General features: G+C 42.0%; 1 protein-coding gene across 2 annotated transcripts in view; it reads right to left on the bottom strand.

Moving 5' to 3' along the window:
- Nucleotides 1–18,656, bottom strand: part of AIRIM (AFG2 interacting ribosome maturation factor) — a 79,516-nt gene that overhangs the window by 42,253 nt on the left and 18,607 nt on the right. For both annotated transcript variants that reach the window (XM_069223878.1, XM_069223879.1), the window contains exons 2-3: nt 9,549–9,826; nt 6,239–6,418 (exon numbers count right to left, since the gene is read on the bottom strand). In XM_069223878.1, the coding sequence (XP_069079979.1) occupies nt 6,239–6,418; nt 9,549–9,820 (452 nt within the window). In that variant the 5' untranslated portion in view covers nt 9,821–9,826. The remainder of the gene's footprint in view (nt 1–6,238; nt 6,419–9,548; nt 9,827–18,656) is intronic.

The raw sequence follows: 18,656 nt of genomic DNA, 5'->3' as shown, positions 1-18,656 counted from the left end.
CATGTCTAATGGTTAAAAACATTAATCATACTTCTATTGTTTTTTCTGAATTTTTACTGGATGTATGTGGTACTAGAAAAGCTGCATTACAAAACCGGGCTGCCATAGACTATCTGTTGTTAAAACATATTCACGGGTTTAAGGAATTTGAAGGCATGTGTTGTTTTAACCTTTGAGACCACTCTAAATCTATCCAGGCCCACACTGATACACTACATACATTAGTGAAAGGGATAAAACAGGATGTGGATCAGGGATGGTGGGGCTGGTTGTTTCAGTGGTTACCTGATTTTGGGCAATTGCGCAAAGTTTCAGGTGGAATTTTTGTGGTAATAGCTCTTATTCTATCATTATGTTGCTGTGTACAATATATTCCTAATCTGCTTGCAATGTTTAGACCGAAAAAAAGTTTATTTTTGAGAACAATGGAGTATACAAGTCATTGGTCAAAGGGTAGAGTGTAAAGATATTTGTGTTTTGATCACTGACTCCATGTTGCACCACTTTGCACTTGGCTAAGCTATCCACCGCCACATTTGCGTTCACAAGCTACAGACTCCATTTTGTATTCAGCTTAGCCTTAGCTTCACCGCTACGTTAAAGGTGCAAGTATTTTTACGTGCACAACATGTTTTGCAACGTGTTTTCTCGTTCATGTTTTTATTCTGCATGTCTTTTCTCATCAAGGGCTAGGACATAACGTGGAGGAGTCAGTCAGTCAGCAAGATAAGGATGTACTAGGATGATGTTTATGGTACAGCAGGGAACGGTTTAGTCTTGGGAGCGACACCTTGGGAACCTGGACAGTTCCAACTTCTTTCTTTCAAAGCTGACCTGAAGTAGCTTTGAATAACAGGGAGCTGGGGGGGGGTAGAAATCTCCTCTCTGGCTTGTTTAAGGTATATAAGAGACCCAGGATTGACAGTGGGAGATTCAGAGACTTCGGTCAGGTTTGAAACGTCAAATGCCTGACACCCCATGTGGGTAAATCTTGTTCTCTTCCAAGCCAAGGCTTATCTTGGAGTTTACAGCTTGAAGCTACTGAAAGAAAGATGAAGAAGCAGCTGTACCCCATGGTGATAAATTTTTACTAATTATTTGCTTTGCATTGTGTCAAAAAAAAAAAAATATATATATATATATATATATATATATAAATATATATATATATATATAAAAATATAGGTATCTGTACCTTTGCATGTACATATTTGCTGTTTATAGACTGAAGATTCTTTGTACATGTTCTCACTTTATTGTTGCGCACATTTTAAAGGTGCACTATTGGTTGTACTAACCTTCCTTTACCTGCCTTGCAGAGTGATTTAATAAATGTGTTCTTTAGACTAAGAGGTGCATTCCAAAGATTCTTTTGACTCTTTTCAGTGTGTGTGTATTTTAACTCGGACAGCAGTAAAGCAAAACAGACATTAAGGATAAGGTATACTAAAAACCACATGCAGCATGGATGGAAATTCTGGCTAGAACCCCCTCTAATGCCCTTGGTTCTACAAGATGTTCTTATAGGGGACATGTTTATGTTCAGGCACAGAAGCCTGATGCGGGTATGTATCTAAGCACTGGACTGTTTACGCTGTCTTGGGGCCGACAATAAAATATATTATTCTGTATGCCTCACATTCTGTTTTTGTAATTCCGAAGAAAGAACATGATGCAAAGTATGTAATCAACAGCACTGGTAATGATGCTTTCGCAGAACAGCAGCTGATAATGAAATTAAAACGAAAAGAAACAATAATAAAATGAATAAAATTGAATAAAGAAATGGAGAGCATAATTACTAGGTAGAAGAGCACAGGCTGCAAGCCTAAGCTAAGCTCTCACTGTGCCCAAGCGACTAACTATAATAGACCCACAAAAGTATAATGGGGAAGTACCCTGATGCCTTGGCCCTTTTGGGGAAACGGTGGCAGGCTTGGTAAGAGGGTGAAAGGTTGTGGGGTTGGACAAGAACAAAATTTGACCTTTTCACGATCCCATGGGACTTCCGAATAAAAGTCACTCACCGTGTGGGAGAGACGTGGGTCTTTTGGTTGTTGATGGTAAAGCTTACGTCATGAAGAAGACTCATCTTTCACCAGACAAGTTTGTAGGCCAGTGACAAGTAAAGAAGGTCATGGACTCCCGACTTATACAGCTTAGCTATCACGGCCAACAGCACCTTTGTAAAGAGGCATGGGGCCACAGTCAGTCCAAAAAAGAGGCCTACTATCTGAAACAGTTTAGACCTCAATCAAGACCAGTCTGAAGCCTGAAAGGATTATTCATAAGACTCCAGAGCTAACCTTGGTTAGAACCTGTGTGTGAGGAAGGTTGGTAGAGTAGCATCCAGGGACACTAACTAATCTTCCAAGTTTAAAGTCTACAAGATATAGCTTAGGGACAGCATTTAGTCAGAATTTGTCTTGCCAGATAAACAGGTTCAAAGGTATAAGCCCAGAACGGGCTTCAGGCTTCCATTTTTCTTGGGGGCCAGGAAGTAAAGAGAATAAAATCATGTATTACTCTCTCCCCAGGGCACTATTTCTATGGCACCATTTTCCAGTAAGGCAAGGACCTCTGAGAACAAGATTGAAGGGTGAGTTGGTGAACCTACTCTGAAGGAGGGGGGTGATCATGAAGGAAGGATAGGAAGGGAAGGGCACAAGTGTCATGTTATGAGCACCTCCCAATTGATGTCAAAATGGGAGACTCCTCCCCCATCACCGGAAGATTGTGGAGTAAGAGTTGGAAAGCAGAGAGATTTAAAGGCAGCAGAGAATACACAGAATGGTGGTAATTGGAACTGCTGTGGAAGCCTTTCAGATGCACCCCTCCCTTAAAAGACATAATACATCAGCTGAGGCGGGATGGCTGCTGGTGCTGGGACTGCAAACACCTAGATTAACCATGTGTAGGAGGCTGGCCTGGTTTGTAGTGGGTACCTTGGGTACTTACACCTTACACCAGGTCCAGTTATCCCTTATTAGTGAAATGTAGTAGTGTTCTAGCAGCTTAGGCTGATAGAGATAGCTTTAGCAGAGCAGCTTAGGCTGGACTAGGAGACATGCAAAGCTCCTGCAATACCACTTATAGTTACACAGTACTTATAGACAAGTAAAGACAATACTCAGTGTTACCAAAAATAAAGGTAGTTTATTTGGGTGACACAAGGACAAAAATATCTTAAAGGCAATACTCCTTCTGGAGGTAAGTATTATACACAATATATACACTAGACACCAAAATAAGGTAAGTAATTAGACACAGGATAGTGCAAACAATAGGAAATGCGATAGAATGCAATGGGAGAAAATAGGTCTGAGGCAACACAAACCATATACTAAGAAAGGGGAATGCAAATCACAAATTCCCCCCTAGACATGTGTAGTGTGTAGAGAATCGCTGAGAGAGTAAGAATACAGCAAATGTAAGTAAAATACCCCAACCCAGAGCCCAGAAAAGCAGGAGTAAAGTACTGCAAGTTTCCTTAGGACAGACTACAAGTCGTGATTAGAGTTATTGCAAGTACCAAGCAAGACTGCAAACAACAAATGGTGGATTCCTGGACCTGAAGACCTGCAAAGGAAGGAGACCAAATACATGGAAGGACAGGGGACCCTGCCAACCCAGAATAGTCCCGGTTGGACGAAGAAGGCAGAAATGCACCCAAGGAAGATGTCAGCGGGTTTCTGAGTGATGCACCGGATTTCCCACTGAGAGAATTTGGATGCAGGTGAGTTTTGGTGCTGGATTCCACCAAAAAGCCTTGGTTCCGGCAAAGTTGTGTTTTGCGTCAAGTTGGCGCTATCTGGATCCAGGAGAGACCTGGGGGCCTCAACTCTGTGCGATGAGGAAAAGGGGGCTCTCAGCACTTTAGAGAGCCCTCAGAACACCAGATAGCACCCACAGGAGTCCCAGGACACGGGGACAAAGGAGGTGCGAAATGCAGCTGGTGCAGCACTACAAAGGAAGGTCCCACGCCGCCAGAGAACAACTCAGCGAGTTGAGCGTCACAGGATACAGTGATGGGGACCTGGGCCAGGCTGTGCACGAAGGAATTTTGCAAATAGTGCACAGAGGCCTCAGGAGGCGAAGAAGACGCGGTGCACAGGGGTACTGTCGTTCTCGGGGAAGGCAAGGTCTTACCTCCTCCAAATTGGGACAGCAGGACCTCAGGACAGTCTGTGTCGAAGGGGTCCACCCTCTGTGTTCCAAGGAGCACACTCGTCGCCAGAGAGGAGTCCAAGAGAACCGGTCGTCGACTTAGAAGGTGCCTGCTTCAGCAGGGGAGTAACTCCGTCACCCCACTGGAGATTTTATCAGTCCTTCTGGTGCAGAGTGAAGATTGGGAGTCCTCTGAGCGTGCCCACTGTGGAAACTGTTGCAGTTGCGGGCTGGAGCTGAAGTTGCAGAGGAAAAGTATCCCTTCTGGATACTTTGTTGCTGTTACAGCGGTTCCTGGAGCAGGCTGGGGTTGATCCGAGGTCAGAGGATGAAGTAGTAGTTGCATAGGATTCCTGCTGGAAACTTGAAAGTAGAATCTGAAGAGAACCCACAGGAGAGACCCTATATAGCCCTGAGAGGGGGATTGGCTACCTTATCAGGTAAGGGGTCTCTGACATCACCTGCTGGCACTGGCCAATCAGAGTCCTCCAGAGTGTCCTCAGATCTTGCAAAGCAAGATGGTTGAAGTCTGGGACACACTGGAGGAGCTCTGGGCACCACCCCTGGGGTGGTGATGGACGGGGGAGTGGCCACTCCCCTTTCCTTTGTCCAGTTTCGTGCCAGAGCAGGAACAAGGGGTCCCTGAACCAGTGTAGACTGGTTTATGCAAGGAGGGCACCATCTGTGCCCTTCAAAGCATTTCCAGAGGCAGCTGGAGGCCCCCCCTCTCCAGCCTGTAACACCTATTTCCAAAGGGAGAGGGTGAAACACCCTGTTCCCAAAGGAAATGCTTTGTTCTGCCTTCCTGGGACTGAGGACATAAAGCATGGTCAAGCAGCTCTAAAGACAGGTGGCATTTATGATGTGTGTAAGTCCATGCGCTCTGTCCCGAGTGGAAGTAGGAAGAGTCTGGGTTCTGCTTTGAAGATGACATATAAACCACTAGTCTCTCCAATGACAGGTGGGAGTACAAAAAGTATGGATACCTAGAGCCAGGAGCCATCCTCATGAACAGTGTAAGTACACACTTCCAGGACATCAACAAGGCAGGTTCCAAACAAATGTAGGACAGTGCCTTGGTCAGTTCTGACTTCACCTTTGATTCTGGTACTGAAGCCTCTGAAAGTGTGGTGTCAGGAAGCATTGGATCAGAATCTCTACAGTTGCCAAACCCCCAAAAAACAGAGCTACCATTTGGGGAGTGGCCAAGAGGGGAGAGAGCGGTCAAGCACTGCTGGTCTGAAAGCATCAACATGTACACTGACATCCACAGAACAAATGAACTCTTGGTTCTACTTTTTAGGCATCAAGGGTTCTCCAAATTTCGAGGAACAGTTCGATGTCAGCAGATGGCTTTGTGAATCTGAAGGGTCCCTGGAAAGTGAACTCTTCTTGCGGAAGAAAAGGATTTCTCCTTCCTATTACGCTTTTTGTTTCATTTGTGGATAGAGTGCTTAGACCAACATTCCCGGTAGCTAGACACACCTTCGGACAAGGCTTGGCTATCTCCCTGATGGCATTAGCTAAAAATAACTTGGCCTTTGGTTGCACAGAGCTTAGGGAGTTGCAGGCCCCAGTTTCATATCCTGACACCGCATACAGCCAGAGTGAGGACCCAAATAGGACATCTTCTTGCCAAATCGTTTGCAAGGCTTGAAGCCTTGGGCTCTCTGAGGAGGCATCTAACTTAATCACTGTCAAAAGCAGAGAATTTTGCGGTAAGAAACTATGAATGAGCTCCTGACTGCATTTCTGAGGTGTGGAACAACAAGACCTTCTATATCCTAGAGGTCACATCCAGAAACTGACTAATGGCTGGACCATCCTCACTGTGCTGGAGAGTCACTGCTGGGAAAACAATCAAGTCCAGTCTAAAGACTCAAGGGAGAATTGATTAGGCAAGGAATCTGCAGGAAGATTAGTCTTAAGAAAGCTGACCACTGGAACTAGTAAAATTATCTGTGTGGATAAATAAACCTTAATAGGATTATTATTGAATAAAGCACTCTTGGTTTTCTCACAAATAAAAAATCTCTCTCAATGAAATGTGTCCACAACCTGTGAAGGATACTCATATCTGTAGTGATTTTCAATATCTTGAATCCACTCTAACATATCACTTATTGAAGGATGAACAGCAGATCCCTCTAGGCAGGCTTGGATACCCACAGCATCTGCCTGTTGCTCATACACCTGGAAAACTGTCCTGATATGGTGACTGATTGAGTCCTGCACCCTCTGCAAGTCCTTCCTGTGTCATAAAAGAAAGTGGTAAGGGATACCAGAAACACAATCAGTAAATGGCCAGCCATGCAAGGGCTACACGTGTCACTTGGCAGTTTTATGAAATTGACCACTCTTCCTCTCTATTTGGTTAATTTGTTCATAGTTAGTTGGACGTTGTGACACAAAGCACCATCCTCATCTTTCACAGTGTGATTCTATATGACTAGCAAGCACAACCCTCCTGTGTTGATTTATTTTCCAGCTGTATTATTTAGATTTTATTATATGCGCTACTGGGCCTTCTATTCAATTTCAAATGACAAACCATGTACACTTATCTCTAGTGGTTGATTGTTTATTGAGAGAGATAGGGGGAGACAGAGAAAAGTGACAATTGAACAGTCTTATGTCCAGGGATGTTTATCAGTGAGGGGAAATAAACTATAAATTAAATTAGCCAGTTAGGTTTATTGGCATCTCAGCCCTGTTAACTCGCACCATTTGAATTTGCTCATGAGTGTTTTATGGTGCGAGTAACCATAACCTGACAAGTTTTCCAATTTACAGCTTTCATGTCTCTTTCACAATTTCCTTTAATTTATATTTTTTTCACTAAATCTCTTTTGTTCTGGAATAATATATCTATATATTCTATAAAGTTGCATTCCAGTCGTGAATCCAAAGTGATCCTGTGAACGGGATTGGAAATCATCATATATGACCAAAATCATTTAAAATGATAGTTTATGTCCAAGAGACTTGCTTTGTCAAGTGTTCACAAACATGTATTTTAATAAGTCTGTGAAATCACTTTGTGGGTCCACCTACAAATTTCGGGTGTATTTTATTGGGAAATTAGAATATTCCCAACCCTGTGGTCCACCTGTCACTTAGCTGGCTTAACAATGTCCTAAAACACAAAAAAACTATGGAAGGAATGCTTGCAAAGAATCTAAAAGATTGTCCATTGCTCTCATTATTATTTCAACTCTTTAATGACAATACAAATATTAATAAGAATCTATTTTACAGTTGCTTAAAACAGTTGCAATGATTCAGAAGGAAATTGTCAACAAGAAAAGGACAGGTCAAGTAATAACCTTAGACTAAGTCGTAAATGAGTGTAAAAGCTCCCATTGATGTTTGAGTTACATCACTGAGATGAGCTTACATACCAGCAACTCAACATGAAAAAACTGAGAGACTAAGCGAGATTCCCTCAATTTCCCCAACCTCAGAAACAGATACTACATAAACTTCATAAATCTGTCTGCAAGCTGGTGCAACCGCGGCAATAGGCAGGCAGCAGTTGCTTCCCAGCATGATCTTATTTGAAGTTGTAAAAAAAAAAAAAAAAAAGTGCAGCCAATAACATCTCTGGGCCAATAGTGTGTCGCAAATATAAATAATGTGCATTATGGACTCAGATCAGACCCACAAAGTCTGCAGGTAAGATCCATCGTTCCAGCTACAGGGCCAAAGTGGTACTATTTGAGATGGATTATACCACTCTTCAATAGCAGTAGTTGTTTTTTAATGTGAAGGTTCAGCAGATAATCCAAAAACCATGTAATACTGCCTGAACTGTATTGGAGTGAAGCAGTACTTATGAAGACCAGTTTGTTGGCAGCTTCAATGTCGAGGTCACCTGATATTAATTTTGCTGGTTTTGTCATGATTCTGCCAAATGTTTTAGGTGGCAATTTGTTGTTTTTTCACCCATTGTGCCACTCTAGACAAAGGCCCACCAAATGTAAATCAGTAGTGACCCAAACGTTTTTCAAGTTACGTGAAGTGTGGCTTTTAACCACCACTCCTCCTGGGTAGGGATTCCTTTCCTCAGTGTGTCACTGCCATCCTGCTAACTAGTAAGTCACAAAATGGTCAGGCTCTAGTACTGGGATACTAACTGCCCTCACTCAGCAACAAGTAACCAAGCACCCAAACCCAGCAACGGGTTCCCATTCCATCCTCACCAGGGACACGTTATCTAGGTACAATGACTATATTAATGTATTTGGAAGGAGGACCATATTTAAGTAAGAAAGCCAATGCCATCCCAAGAACTCTATCATCAATAAGCTAGTGGCCCAGTCATGTGGGTCACACCTATATATGCGGAAGAGTTTTACATAGTCCTGCAGATTTGAGAATGGATATAGGCAAGAATTATCACTAACAAACTAAAATGTTTGGTATTATAATTCTCTTTATTTTGCTATTATTTGCCTTTGGTATTGTTTGTATTATAATTGTGACAATTATCATCTAAATCTCCAATACTCTTCAACCACACTATTTAATTTTAACACAAATATTTTCAGAATGATAAAAAGTCATAACTTTGTTCACTATGCTACCAATGTACCAAATTGAAAAGATTTACATAATGTCACTCACGCTGAAATGTTTAGCAATGTCTCAAAGTAATTGTGAAGAAATGTGGAATATAGGATAAGGGATTGATTGAGAGAGGGAACTGGGTGTGTGTTTCTCTTTTTACTATTCCCACAATTATGAAGAAATGTCGGTCAGTATGAAGGAGTGACTGTGAGTATCTGTATGTATGTACATGTATGTATATAAATAACTGATAGGCAGTATTTCCCTTTACGTTATGTAACACAATAGTGCCCATGTTTTTGACACATATATCATTTATTATAGTCTGTTGTCTAAATTCACAGAGTAGTACACGCCTTAAAACAGCTGTGTGCTTTTTTAATTTTACACATGAGCAAGGCCACTGTGTTGGCCAAAAGGCGTCACGTTGGGGTAAATATCTTTTGGAATCATGTGTTGCCTGAGTGAGAATCTTTTCTACTTTTTGGTGAATTTACTCGCTGGGAGGCTCGACCAGCTTTGACACTCCACCACTCATGGGCTCCTGGCTCCCACTGTTTTTGAGCAAATATATATATATATATATATATATATAGAAAAACACACATAAATTCATGTATAATTATGTATTTACACATAAACAGTTTTGTGTCTCGTATATATATATATATATATATATATATATATATCTCCACACACACACATTTGCATATACATTTATATGTCAATACCTATTTAAACACGCACACACACAACCACACATATAAAGAAATTAACATAGTAGCAAAATACCACAAAACAGGAGCACGTACATTTTCAGAGCAAGTTTCTCGAGGATGACTGTCATTGCTGAAATGAGCTTGTATCTCAGCCGGGGTTGGAGGTCTGGATGCCGTGAGAGTGGTGTATTTTCGAACGAGACCTTCTCACATGCTTGAAGCTGATCAGCCAAATTGCTGAGGGAGCCGATAAGAGGGCTGCATTCTGGCAGGGTAATAGTCCAAGTCTGCTGCTGCTCTTCTATGAGCTGGAAGCACTTTCTCAGAGACTGGTGAATAGCCAGAAAAGATGCCTTCGCACTCATTCTCTCCTAAGCAGAAAAAATAAACAAAGACAATAAATCCAACACCTCGGTCTCCAGCAGTTATGGAGTACTAAGGTTGTCTGCATAACTACATAACGGTTTTGTATTCACACATATCACTCAGTTTTCTTATATCAGGCACACAAAAAACGGACTTACTGTTCACAAACTAATATAATCACTGACATAGTATACTATGTCTTTGAAAAGAGCATTAATCATTCGTGATTCCAGGTGCTTCATTGTAGGTGGCATGCTTTACAATCACACATGTGACTGTTAATCAAATGCAATTTTTCTAGCTCAGAAAAAGCCCTTTGCGAGGACATTGAGTTGCGCAGCGACAATTAAAGCAGGTATAGTTGAGGGTTGATCTCTCACCTCTAAAGGGGCAGGAAAGATGTTCCTATTTTGGAATACAATTTTTCAAGGTAAAAAAATGAAAACAGTTTTTATAGAAAATCCTGTTGGCATACTGTCAGTCTTGCAGACACCAAGGAAAAGTTAAGAGGGCAGAGATCAACTCGAGAGTGTCTGCAGTCGCAGACACTGTATTGCAGTACCAACTGGCGGGGAGGGGCAGAGAGACGATGGGCTCTATGGATATCAAGCACTCACTGATTCATTTACCAAGTGAGCTCTGCAAACTTAGGGGCCTATTTATGAGGATGTGATGCAGTACAGCGCAGCAAGTAACCTCGCTGAGCTGCGTCACAGGGAAAAGGCAGGAATGTGTTGTATTTAAGGCAATACGGCACATTCCTACCTTTTTCCCTGCGCTGGCACCCTTGTGACAGCCTAGCACCAACGCAGGCACAAAAGTGCAAGGGTGCCTGCGTAGCATCTATGGTTGTTTTTGTGCAGGTCACCTTCCTGCACAAAAACAATCCTAAGAGGCACATTTTTCCTGGTTATGCCTCACCTGAGAAGTTGGATCTTTTTGCCGCATTCCCAGATCTAACAGTTTTGGTAAATCTGGGAATGCATCAAAAACCATGGGAGCTGCGAGGAAACACCCACACAAAACCCATGGATAGCCTTCCCAGGGCAGAGTAAGGAATCGCAGTGCTGTGCGATGCGTGGCCTTACTCCAAATGTATGGAGCCACTCAGGGTGACCTTTTGTGGCTTCATAAATCATATGTAAAGTTTGTACACTGCATGGTGCGTATGGGATGCAAACCAACCCATAAATATGCCCCTTAGTATTCAAACCTTGAGTACCCATACCAGATGCTCCAAAACTGCGTGCTGCTTCAAGAAACATGGCTCAATATGCAATTTCATCCTTACAGGTTGATGTGCCAATGTAGCAAGAGATCATACAGAATACCTATCACATGCATATTGGCCAGTGCTAGAAAGTCATCTTTTCACGGATTAAGCTACAAACTTTTCTGGACATCACATGAGTTTAGTCACTCAGATCCCTGTACAAGAATGACAGAGCAGGGCTCCTAATAAAACCCATACCCTTGAAATCAGAAATTAGACACTGTACAAAAACTATGTCAGAACAATATCTAGTTCCATGCAAAACTGACAATATCTGATGAGTCATAGATACATTGGAAAGGGGAGAGTGCCGCCATTCTATACCTTTCCTTTTTTCAATCCTTCTGTAAGGTGTGGCAAACATGGAAGTAAACATATTCATGCAATAATTAATGACACTTGGATTTAGATATACTTACAAGAGAAGATTGTCATGAAGAAAAAGGGCCAATTAAATATCAAGCTGTAGACAGTTTGATGTACGAAGTAAAAAATGTGTACTGAAGACATATTACAAAAATGGACCACGCAAGGTGATACACACGGGCAAGGGTTTGTTGGATATTTTGACACTGACCATGCCTGGATACTAATATATTAACTTGAGACACACTTTCACTCCACAAAATAATCCATCAGCAGTCCATCCACAAAAATAACAATATACCACTATTCCTCTAAGTTAAGGGTGATGAGGAAATAACCTCAAAGTCATAAACTATTTCCTATAACTGGGTATATACAAGGGACACAACAACGACATTCTCAACTATTGAGTAAGAAAACAAAATAACAGATTAATAGCGATCTTCACATGAACTCTAGAAAGTAGCTGGAATGCTAAGCCCCTAACTTTGTTCCTACCCACATACAAAAAATGCAACTGTACACCTTAAATATACAAAGATCACTTTAAATCATTACTCATGCTCTAATGCTCCCAAGGCAGGATTTCTGCAACTCCCTCTTCCTGGAGCCGTGAAACTCCAAGTTCCACACTTTATAAATGACCCATAAAAAGTAGACGGAGTAGTCGGTAGAGGGACTGCGCACTGCACTTGGCTGGACGACCCCCCAGTTTAGACTGCACCAGTGTTTCCACAGTTGCAGTCACCTAGAACGGTGCCCCATGACTTGAATGTTGGGCAGGAAGAGAGACAGCAGAAGTTCAGCACTGAAGAAAAGGTTTTTGGCCTTACTGTTTGCACTCTTCATATATGCTATGCTTGGGAGAAAAGGGTGTACCTAAGTCTTATTAAATGCCCTTTCCAAGAAAGTATTCTATCCAGAGAGTACTGTGTGAGCTTGTCAATGCAAAGTGAGGTTGTGACAGTTCCCATTTGAACCATATATAATGCAGTTACTAGTGAGTGAAGGATGTGTTACAACACATTTTTCATAATTTTTTGATGTGTTCATGTTACTATTTTGTGTATTTTTTTTGCTCTTTGCGTACACTATTCCATTTGGAACTTCTAAAGCATGTTTTGTCTCTTTTCTCTAGCGCCAAAATCAAAGTACAACTTTTGTTTCATTATATATTTCTCTTTAATATATACCGCAGTATAGGGTAATGCTTCCATGAATTATATTTAATGACCAAATGTCAGTTTAGCCCAAGTCCTCTTTTATTGGCTATTCAGGACCAGGTAACATTGGGATGTGAGACGTATATTCTTGTTTAAATTGAAGTTCGCTTGCAACTTTGTTTGTATTTACAGAAATACATTTTAAGCTATAATAATCCACTTGGATTTTAGAAGTAGGACATTGCATTTAGTTTTAAATATTTGTGACAGATGAATTGGTGGATAAATTCAATGTAAATTTAAGCTATGTACCGAAAATAATCATAGTCTTTTTACTAAGTTCACCGTTTTCTTGGTTGTATTCAATGGCATTAGACCACTGTGTGTGGGCTTGATGAAGGCAATCTTGCCAATCATATCAACTACAGTAAAGAAGCAACAAGTTAATGGAATACCGCTTTTGTGCCTTTTTTGTTTGGATCTGTATAGGGGCACCCTTTTGTTAGTTCTAATTAGGACCAGGTTTCCATAGGAAAAGCATGTTTTTGGTTTGGTTATCACTTTTAGTGCAGTTTAAGAAATGTTCACAAAATTTTCCCCCCACCCAAAATAGGAACGTCTAATCCGAGGGCTGAGAACAAGGGCCAGGGGTCCCAAAACACATTTTCCGTATGCATTTTCCATAGGAAAATTAAACACAGCTACTGCCCAAACAGCTCTATGGAATTACACTACATTTGGCAGAAAGCTAGAACTTGTTCCAGAAAGTGTACTTTTGTGATTTGGTGTAAATTCATTAATAAGTTTTAGAGAAATAAAGGGTCAATAAAATTGTATATTTTGCACTGTGGAGTTTATTAGAATTTCCTATGGGTAAAAAATGCTGATAGGAAGAACCTCGAGATTTAAGTTGTCATCAAAATGGAGTGACACTGTATGACACTCAACAAAGTGTTTCTTCTGCATGTTTCTTTGTAGGAATAGTTTTGACAATAGACTAAATTGCAGTTATTTTTTACAACGGGAATGGTTTACTAGGTATTGTATGAGGTTAATTCTGTGACAGAAGGGGCATTCCTTCTGGCATTTCTTTCTGTATGCAGTGCTCTACAGCCTTGTTTGAGCAAATAATTTTAGGAATTGTTTTGGTACTCAGCAATTTGGTTTCCTTTTCAAGGAAAAGAGGGGAAGCACAAAGGAAAACCAAATGCCATTGCATGCAAATAAATAGGAATGCATTAAGGGTAGCTGCATGTTTAATGCACTAAGTGCGCACATTTCAGATAGTGCCAGTACGAAAAAGCAGCTCCTTCTTGAAAGAGACATTTCTTACATACTGCAATCCAGAATAAACGAGTGTGATATAACATGAAGTACTGTCTGGTAGAAGTCACGTCAAATGTTGCTTCTCAGTTGTACCATCATAAAAAGACTACAATTTAGCGCAGCATTGACTCAAAATCGCCTCTCTGTGCCCCTTGTTACTTTCATATTTTCTTTGCATCGACAAGGGAAGGAGATAGGAGAAACTGCAGCTTTTACATCTCTGCATATGAAACTATTGAGTTCTGATGTACAGCTTTGGGATATAAGTATGTGTGACCCCATTTATCAATTTGCTTAATTTGGCTCTGGTTTACATTCTGGAATTTAAAACCTCTGCAGCTGCAAAGGAGATATATTTATTTAACCCCTTCGCTGCCAGGCCCTCTCCCCTCCTGTGCAGAGTCTTTTTTTGGCTATTTGGGGAAGTTCGCGCTGAGGCCCTCATTACGTTTTGTCCACATAAGCTATCCACACCAAATTTGCATCCTTTTTTCCCAACATCCTAGGGATTCTAGGGGTACCCAGAGTTTGTGGCTTCCCCTGACGGAGACCAAGAAATTAGCCAAAATACAGCAATGTTTTAGGTATTTTCAAACAAATTGGAAAAAGGGCTGCAGAAGAAGGCTTGTGCTGTTTTCCCTGAAAATGGCATCAACAAAGAGTTTGTGGTGCTAAAATCACCATATTCCCAGCTTTCAGGAACAGGCAGACTTGAATCAGAAAACCACATTTTTAAACACAATTTTGGCATTTTACTCGGACATACCCTATTTTTTGTGCTTTGAGCCTCCTTCCAGTTAGTGACAGAAATGGGTGTGAAACCAATGCTGGATCCCAGAAAGCTATTTCTGAAAAGTAGACAAAATTCTGAATTCAGCAAGGGGTGCTTTCTGTAGATCCTACAAGGGTTTCCTACAGAAAATAACAGCTGAAATAAAAAAACATTGAAATTGAGGTGAAAAAAACTGCCATTTTTCTTCATGTTTTACTCTGTAACTTTTTCCTGCAATGCCATATTTTCAAAAGCAATATACCGTTACTTCTGCTAGACTCTTCTGGTTGCGGGGATCGATAGGGCTTGTAGGTTCATCAAGAACTCTAGGTGCCCAGAGCCAATAAATGAGCAGCACCTTGCAACGGGTTTTCATTGTATACTGTGCATACAGCAATTAGTTTGGTGAAATATAAAAAGTGAGTAATAGTTATCAAGAAAACCTTTGTATTTCCAAAATGAGCACAAGATAAGGTGTTGAGAAGCAGTGGCTATTTGCACATCTCTGAACTCCGGGGTGCCCATACTAACATGTGAATTACAGGGCATTTCTCAAATAGACGTCTTTTTTACACACTGTCTTACATTTGGAAGGAAAAAATGCAGAGAAAGACAAGGGGCAATAAAACTTGTTTTGCTATTCTGTGTTCCCCCAATTCACCCGATAAAAATAGTACCTCACTTGCGTGGGTAGGCCTAATGCTCGCTACAGGAAACGCAACATGGACACATCACATTTTTACATTGAAATCTGACGTGTTTCTTGCAAAGAGCCTAGCTATGGATTTTGGCCTCTAGCTCAGCCGGCACCTGTGGAAACCTACCAAACCTGTGCATTTTTTAAAACTAGACACCTAGGCGAATCCAAGATGGGGTGGCTTGTGGGGCTCTCACCAGGTTCTGTTACCCAGAATCCTTTGCAAACCTCAAAATTTGGCTAAAAAAACACTTTTTCCTCACATTTCAGTGACAGAAAGATCTGGAATCTGAGAGGAGCCGCAAATTTCCTTCCACCCAGCGTTCCCCCAAGTCTCCCAATAAAAATGGTACCTCACTTGCGTAAGCAGGCCTAGCGTCCGCCACAGGAAATGCCCCAAACACAACGTGGACACATCACAGTTTCCCAAAGAAAACAGAACAGTTTTTTCCAAAGTGCTAGGCTGTGGATTTTGGCCTTTAGCTCAGCGGCCACCTAGGGGAACCTACCAAACCTGTGCATTTCTTAAAACTAGACACCTAGGGGAATCCAAGATGGGATGACTTGTGGGGCTCTCACCAGGTTCTATTACCCAGAATCCTTTGCAAACCTAAAGATTTGGCTAAAAAACACTTTTTCCTCGTATTTCGGTGACAGAAAGTTCTGGAATTTGAGAGGAGCCACAAATTTCCTTCCACCCAGCGTTCCCCCAAGTCTCCAGATAAAAATGGTACCTCACTTTTGTGGGTAGGCCTACTGCCAACGAAATAAAATGCCCCAAAACACTATCTGGACACATCAAAATTATCAAATACAAAACTACCTGTTTTTTTTTGGGGGGGGGGGGGACCACCTGCATTTTTGGTCCTAGGCTCAGCAGCCATCTAGGGAATCCCACCAAATCCAGACATTTCTGAAAACTAGACACCCGAGAGAGTCCAGGGAGGTGTGACTTGCGTGAATCCCCCAATATTTTCTTACCCAGTGTCGCGTGGGCTCTCATTATCCTAAATGAGACTAATGGATTTCTAGGTAGCAGGATCGTTCACGGTGTGGGGGACTGAGTCTGACCCACTTGGAAGGACCTCTGTCACCCTAAATCCGGTTTTGCTCCGGCTAACTAGCAGTGCCTCATCTCTCCCAAGGGGAAGGGATGATTGGGCAGCCGAGCGCATATCATCTTTGGAACCTCTCAGGGAAATCGTGGTCACTCAGATCCAAACCAACTCTCTCATTTACAGTATGATCTCATATACAAATGACAAAGGCAGTTTAAGTTTTATATATTGTTTAAATAAAACGACTGCATTTTAGATATTAAGGCGTGAGCCGCAATAACCAGAACCGTACAACACAGTAGGATTTAAATAGTCACGAGGAGAGTGAAACATAAAAATAACGCTATCATGGTGTTAATAATTTCTACTCTCTCTCAGCTAGTTCTATTTCGAGCACAGCATGTTAAGCTTCTAATTTGCCTTTCAGATTCCCTGGGAAGCCATAACCCCTCATACCTGAGCAAAGGCCTGTGATCTGGTTCAGCATCTGCAACGAGGCAGTCAGCGTCTAGTTGTGGTTCCCTGGTCGGAATCTCCCTCTTCCTTGTATTGGGACAAGGAAGTGTTTTTATAACTAACATGTCAGTGTGATCACAAAATGTCCCTACGCAAGAATGCCAAAGACTAAACTCCTACCACGTCTATCGGCAACGTACCAGACTGTATCCTTGACCAAAGCACAGAGTGAACAAGAATGTGTTATTGAGGACTCCAGTGCTGAAGTAGGCTAAACAGTGTGATATAAAAAATAAAACAAGACTGTAGAACTGGTTATTTGAAAAATAACAGTACAAAGTCGAATAAAAAGCATTTAGAGCAAAGTGCACAGAGGCTCTAAGCTGCGAGCAAAGGAATAAAATAGATCCAGGGCAAAGTGCACAAAGGCCTAAAAGCCTGAAGCTAACGCGCAACGGATACATAAAACTGACCACACTACACCAGAATCCTCAGCAAACCTCAAATTTAGCCAAAATAAATCACATTTTTCCCACATTTCTGTGTGGGATCACCGCACCGGGACAAATTTCCTACCACCCAACATTCCCCTCAGTCACCCGGTAAAAATGATACCTCACTTGTGTAGGTGGGCCAAGTGCTTGTGATAGGGAAGAGCCAAAAACATGTCAAAATTGAGGGGGAACCAAAGCAGGCCCAAAAGGGCAGTTTGAAAAAAAACATTTTTAGGCTGACAAGTGCAGTAGAATTATTATCGGTATAGATGAGACAATGTTTGGTGGTAGGAATTTTGCGGATTCCTGCAGATTCCGGAATGTTCCAACCCAAAAATGTGGGAAAATGTGTGATTTCCAGCAAAGTTGGAGGTTTGCAGGGCATTGAGGGTACGAAAATGGTGTGGGGTGCATGTGAAGTACACCACCCTGGAATCACCCAGATATTCAGTTTTCAGATGTGTCTAGGTCTTGTGGATTTTTCTACATGGCAGCGTCCCAAAGTCCATAAAGTGCAGCCCTCACCATTCCAAGTGGGACGATTTTGATAATTAGCCAAGCTCTCATGGCCCAAATGTAAAACCAAAACCCAAAATAATCAAATGTCCTCTTGCTTGCTGTGGGATAAGATGTTTTAGTGTGCCGGGGGAGAGCTGAAAGACTGTTACTCCCTTCAGTTGGGATGGTTGCATAACCAGGCCCATAGAGGTTGGTAGTCACCACCCCACATTTTTTTTTTAAATTCCCTGGCATCTAGTAGACTTTCTGCCCCCCCCCCCCCCGGGGTGTGCATTGAGGGTAATTGCCCCATCTGCCCACTGGTGGGCAGAACAACTTTGGCCTCATTTATTTGGGGTGGGGGTATGGCCATACCCCCACCCTCATTTTGAAAAACGAATCTACCCTGGTCTCTGGAGGGCTTTCTGCACCCCTTGGGGGCAGATTGGCCTTCCAAAAATAGGCCAATCTGTCCCCAAGATATGGCCAACAGTAATGTGCCCCCATGGGGAGCGACCCTTGCCCAAGGGGCTGCCCCCCAAACAAAACACACACATACACACACACCAATCTCTGGTGCCTAAGGGGGCAGATCGGCTTAATAGAAATAGGCCGATCTGCCCCCAAGGGGAGCAAAAATGGACTAAAACAGTGGTTCCCAACCTGTGGTCCAGGGACCCCTAGGGGTCCGCGAAGCCTCCTCGGGGGGTCCGTGACTGCTCAGAAAATTTA

The sequence above is a fragment of the Pleurodeles waltl genome, chromosome 3_1 (assembly GCF_031143425.1).
Source record: "Pleurodeles waltl isolate 20211129_DDA chromosome 3_1, aPleWal1.hap1.20221129, whole genome shotgun sequence".
NCBI lineage: Eukaryota > Metazoa > Chordata > Amphibia > Caudata > Salamandridae > Pleurodeles > Pleurodeles waltl.
Note: the sequence above shows the minus strand (reverse complement) of the source record. Positions and strands in the feature narration are given on the sequence as shown.